Source organism: Dysidea avara, chromosome 3, assembly GCF_963678975.1.
Source record: "Dysidea avara chromosome 3, odDysAvar1.4, whole genome shotgun sequence".
Lineage (NCBI taxonomy): Eukaryota > Metazoa > Porifera > Demospongiae > Dictyoceratida > Dysideidae > Dysidea > Dysidea avara.
The window spans coordinates 6,729,664-6,733,953 of record NC_089274.1 but is presented as its reverse complement, the minus strand read 5'-3'; the positions used below and the strand labels follow the sequence as shown (position 1 = coordinate 6,733,953).

At 38.1% G+C, this 4,290-nt stretch overlaps 1 protein-coding gene across 1 annotated transcript; it reads left to right on the top strand.

Annotated features, from left to right (window-relative positions):
- Positions 1–1,786: 1,786 nt before the first annotated feature.
- LOC136249104 (TNF receptor-associated factor 3-like) lies at positions 1,787–3,892 on the top strand. Its single transcript, XM_066041033.1, has 4 exons — positions 1,787–1,992; positions 2,045–2,096; positions 2,534–2,626; positions 2,692–3,892. The coding sequence occupies exons 1-4, from the start codon at positions 1,835–1,837 to the stop codon at positions 3,661–3,663; spliced, it is 1,275 nt and encodes a 424-aa protein (XP_065897105.1). The 5' UTR covers positions 1,787–1,834; the 3' UTR covers positions 3,664–3,892.
- The last annotated feature ends 398 nt before the right edge of the window (positions 3,893–4,290 follow it).

Genomic DNA, 4,290 nt, shown 5'->3' with positions numbered 1-4,290 from the left:
CTCAATATACACAGGGGTTGCAAAGTTGGTTGTCATGATAGAATATGACTGCATTTGTAATGTTTCATGACACCATATCACTCATTATAATTATGATAGGTTGAAAATCGGGTCCTCACACATATTTTGTGAAAGCAGCTATAGCTATGCCATTCATCAGGCCTGGACTTCAAATTTTGTCCTAGCGCATTTCAATACTTCACATTTTGTGTTAAATTTTTGTTAAAAGCATGCCATGCTTGCAGACATGCAAAGATTAAATTTTACTCAGTTTTGAATTGTAGCTAATTGTCCGAAACACTATCATAATTCATTATAATTTGTAAGATCAGTCATAATAATACTGTCTAAAATAGCCTACTGTTACTCAATTTGATGCCATGAAGGGAGTAAATAACTTTACCTACTATACTGATCCATTTTTAAATACATATTTCATAGATTGGGTACGAGCAAGGGTCTTGTGAACTGCAAGAATAGATGTAGTATACTAATCAGATTGCAGCATTTTCAAAATTGATAAGTTTTTTGTGGCTTCCAACCACAGCTTCTAGTTTTAGTCATATTCATGAGTAAGGTCATGATCTGTAGATATAGTGATCATGCATGAATCTAATAACGCTATAGTAGCACAAGGTCTGTGCACATGCAGCTGTTAATTGCAAAAGTGTTAGTATAAAGAGAGAACCATCATTACTAAATGAGAAAGCATGCAGTATTGATGATGATGAAGATAAAGGCCAGAACATCACGGAGACAGCCACTAGATTGAGGCCATGAAGAATTTCTATACATATAATGGTGGCAATGAAATTGGTATTCATATGGACTATACTGTGCATATATCTAGTGGAATTGCATATAACTAAATCGGTTCAGTATGGAACAATAATTCCAAGGATTTTATGTCAATGCATGTAGAACTGAAATTGAGCTATAAACTATATTGCAAGCCTGCATGGTTGTAGTTATATAGTTAATTATAGTCCAGCGGCGGAGGAAGTAGTTGATATGAGGGGGGGCTGGGCTGAGGTAAGGTGAGACCAAAAAAAAAAAAAAAAAAAAAAAAAAAAAGGTCACAACCAACTGACAAGAGCTTTCCACCGCACCAGCTACCATTTCTAGCTGATAAACTACATAAAAATCCTTACATAGCTCGCTACACACCGAATACTTTATTAGAGTGACTGCTCTATTAGAGTATCTCGATCTTTATCACGGTTTTCAGCCCCACTCCAAGAAAGATAATTTCGGTGTGATATCATTCTGAGGGGGGGCTAAGCCCCCCCTCAGCAGACCGAAGGGGGGCTTTAGCCCCCTAGCCCCCCCCCCCCCCCCCCCCCCTTCCGCCGCCTATGAATTATACTGAGGCCAGTCTGGGAATATATATCTTGCTTGGCCATGCAGCTGGGTAGCTAGCTACCGTGCACGGGGAACTTAACGATCAGAGTTATGTAATCAAGACGAAAATGTTTCTAGCGGGGTGATAAGTCCCACTCCCGATGAAAATGCATGCAAAGGCGAACAGAAATTTACCAATATTCATCCTCTACAAACTAGAGTGCAGTTACCACATGCACAGATCCTACATGTCTAGGTTTTAGAGAATTCAGTGTACTCTGCTTGCTGGACTAGCATGCTCCGGCACTAACTGGATTCAGTATCAGCTAGTGACTATATTTGGCTTTCTTGTAAGGCTTCTATTTTACCATGAAAATCGTCACATCCTGGCATGCGGTCAGTGATACCATAATGGTGCAACTGACCGGGCTATATAAATACAGGGGAATACGAAGTAGCGCAGGTTTCAACCAGGTTTAATGTGAAATTTGTAATGACCACTTGGCATGTGGTAACACAAACTCCGCTTGTCCATACACTGGACCAGCGATTACAATGTGTTCGTTGTGGCTTTTTACTAAACGGACCCCTTCAGCTTCAGTGCGGCCATCGAATATGTACTCCGTGTGCTATGAAACTAAAGCAACAAAGGTAATAACCAGCTTAAACAAGTGATATAGTTGATCTTGTATATACTACGTAGCTCACAAACCTTCTTCTGTGAAAAATGTCAAAGAAATGTTGATTTCACTGGGGTAAGCGGCTAGCTATCGAATAACTTACTTGTATGACAAGGGGCAGTCACCTCCACACCACCAATTGATGCACTTGCGACCGGGATCAAGATTTAATCAAGTGATCAAGGGGTATTTTTGCAGTGAATCAAGCGATTAAGGCGTCCGTAAAAGTGGGGATCAAGCACCTTTGGAAAGCTAACTTTGGGTAACACGAGAATTTACTAAGCTTATACGGTTGACGATCAAGAATCAAGACTCATGGAAAGATGAAATCAAGTGATCAAAGCAATATTTTGGCAATCAAACTTTTTGATCCCGGTTGTGAGTGCATCAATTGGCGGTATGGAAGTGACTACCCCTTGTATGAATATAAATAACTGCGTACATTGCCACTTAAATGTGTGCCATTAGATCTGTTAGGTTTGTAACCATTGAAATATCTTCTTTTTTTACAGTACTTCCATGACAAGGCAATAGCCAAGGAAATTGATTCCAACATAGTCACCTGTCCTCATTGTAGCTGGACTGACGAGTATCGACACTACCAGGTATAGCACATTGTACTAAATTGAATGCATCAAGCGTTTGACTGTATTATATGCTGTATTTACAGAAACATTTGAAGGAAGAGTGTCGACTAGTCGAAGTATCACGTCCCAATGAAGGTTGTAGTGAAGAGATCACAAAATTACAACTTGATGATAACTTAGAATGTTCTTTTGGTTTTTTGGGCTGTCGCTTTAAGGGCAGGAATGATAAAGAATTGGCAAGACACATGGACGAATGCCAGAAGGATCATATTCTCCTAGTTTGTAAATATCTATCTTCCCAAAAGTCTCAATCCCCTCATTCGCTTCAAAAGCCAAATGGCATCACCAGTATCAGTAGCCTTAATAGTTTGGAAGATATGGAAAAATTAATGCATTCAGAAATTAGAAAACTAAATGAAAAAGTAGACGGCAGTAACCACAAAGAACATGTTTTACAATTCAATGAAGTTCAAAGCAAGCAAAAAGACATTACATTCAGATTAACAGGAGTTGAAGATCTACTAGCCACCCTGCAAGCAAGCATCAATGAGATCAATCATACTTATGAAGAAGTGTCTCTCACCTTGCAAACACTTCAAGCTACTTCATATGATGGTCACTACATATGGAAGATACCAGATATCACCAGACGTAGAAGGGATGCTCTACTAGGAAAGACTGTCAGTTTATATTCAGCACCATTTTACACCAGCAGGTTTGGGTACAGACTGTGTCTACGTGTGTATTTAGATGGTGATGGTAGTGGCAAGGGACGTTACATATCTTACTTCCTTACCATCATGAAGGGAGAATATGATGCTTTACTAGAATGGCCTTTTAAGCATATGGTGACAATGACATTAGTGAACCAGAAAGGCAACAACAATATTGTACAGTCATTCCAACCCAACCCAACCAGTACTAGTTTTCATCGACCAAAATCAGACATGAATGTGGCATCTGGTTGTCCTAAATTTGCTCCACTATCAATACTGGATAATCCTGAATTTGTTGTTGATGATGTGGCATTCTTCAAGTGTGACATTAAACTATGACACTCTTATATTTATTATTTTGAAATGCATATACGTATATTATATAGCTAAATAAAATTCATCAATGAAGAATCATTGCAGTATTATATTATATCATGTATATATATATGTAAACTGTACTAAATGAATGAAGAGAGATTTAATTACTTATAGCTATGTATTTATACTACATTTTTATTTTTGTATGTACACTTAAGAAATTATTATTATGATTATCATTGGAAAGCCACCACAGACATCTGCATGACTCTCCTACTGATGAATCCCAAACTTTTAGTTTGACTATGGGTGAATGCATGGCATTGTAAGGACAAGCCTACTTTATTATAGTAATCTCTTCTAGCCTTATGGTATTGTTTGCTTGCAAGGATACAGCTAGGTATATGTGATGTCTTATTCAGTACTGACAGTTTATAGACATTCTACAATGTAGTATTCTCACTGCAAATAGTTTGCAACCATAACATGAAGCCATGCAATAGCTCATTTAATTTGAGAGTTTGGCGCAAAAATTACTGAGTGACAATATATTTTGAGCATATCAAATTATATCAACACACAGGATGGCATGTATGCATGATAAATCAGTCAGTATCTCAGGTTGACAGGCCAGAGTTACATGTACCA

Excerpts from the sequence above, each read along its gene's own strand:
- LOC136249104 (XM_066041033.1), top strand. The coding sequence starts at position 1,835 with ATGACCACTTGGCATGTGGTAACACAAACTCCGCTTGTCCATACACTG. Across the intron at positions 1,993-2,044 it reads ATGAAACTAAAGCAACAAAG|CTCACAAACCTTCTTCTGTG; the intron begins GTAATAACCAGC and ends TATACTACGTAG. Across the intron at positions 2,097-2,533 it reads GAAATGTTGATTTCACTGGG|TACTTCCATGACAAGGCAAT; the intron begins GTAAGCGGCTAG and ends CTTTTTTTACAG.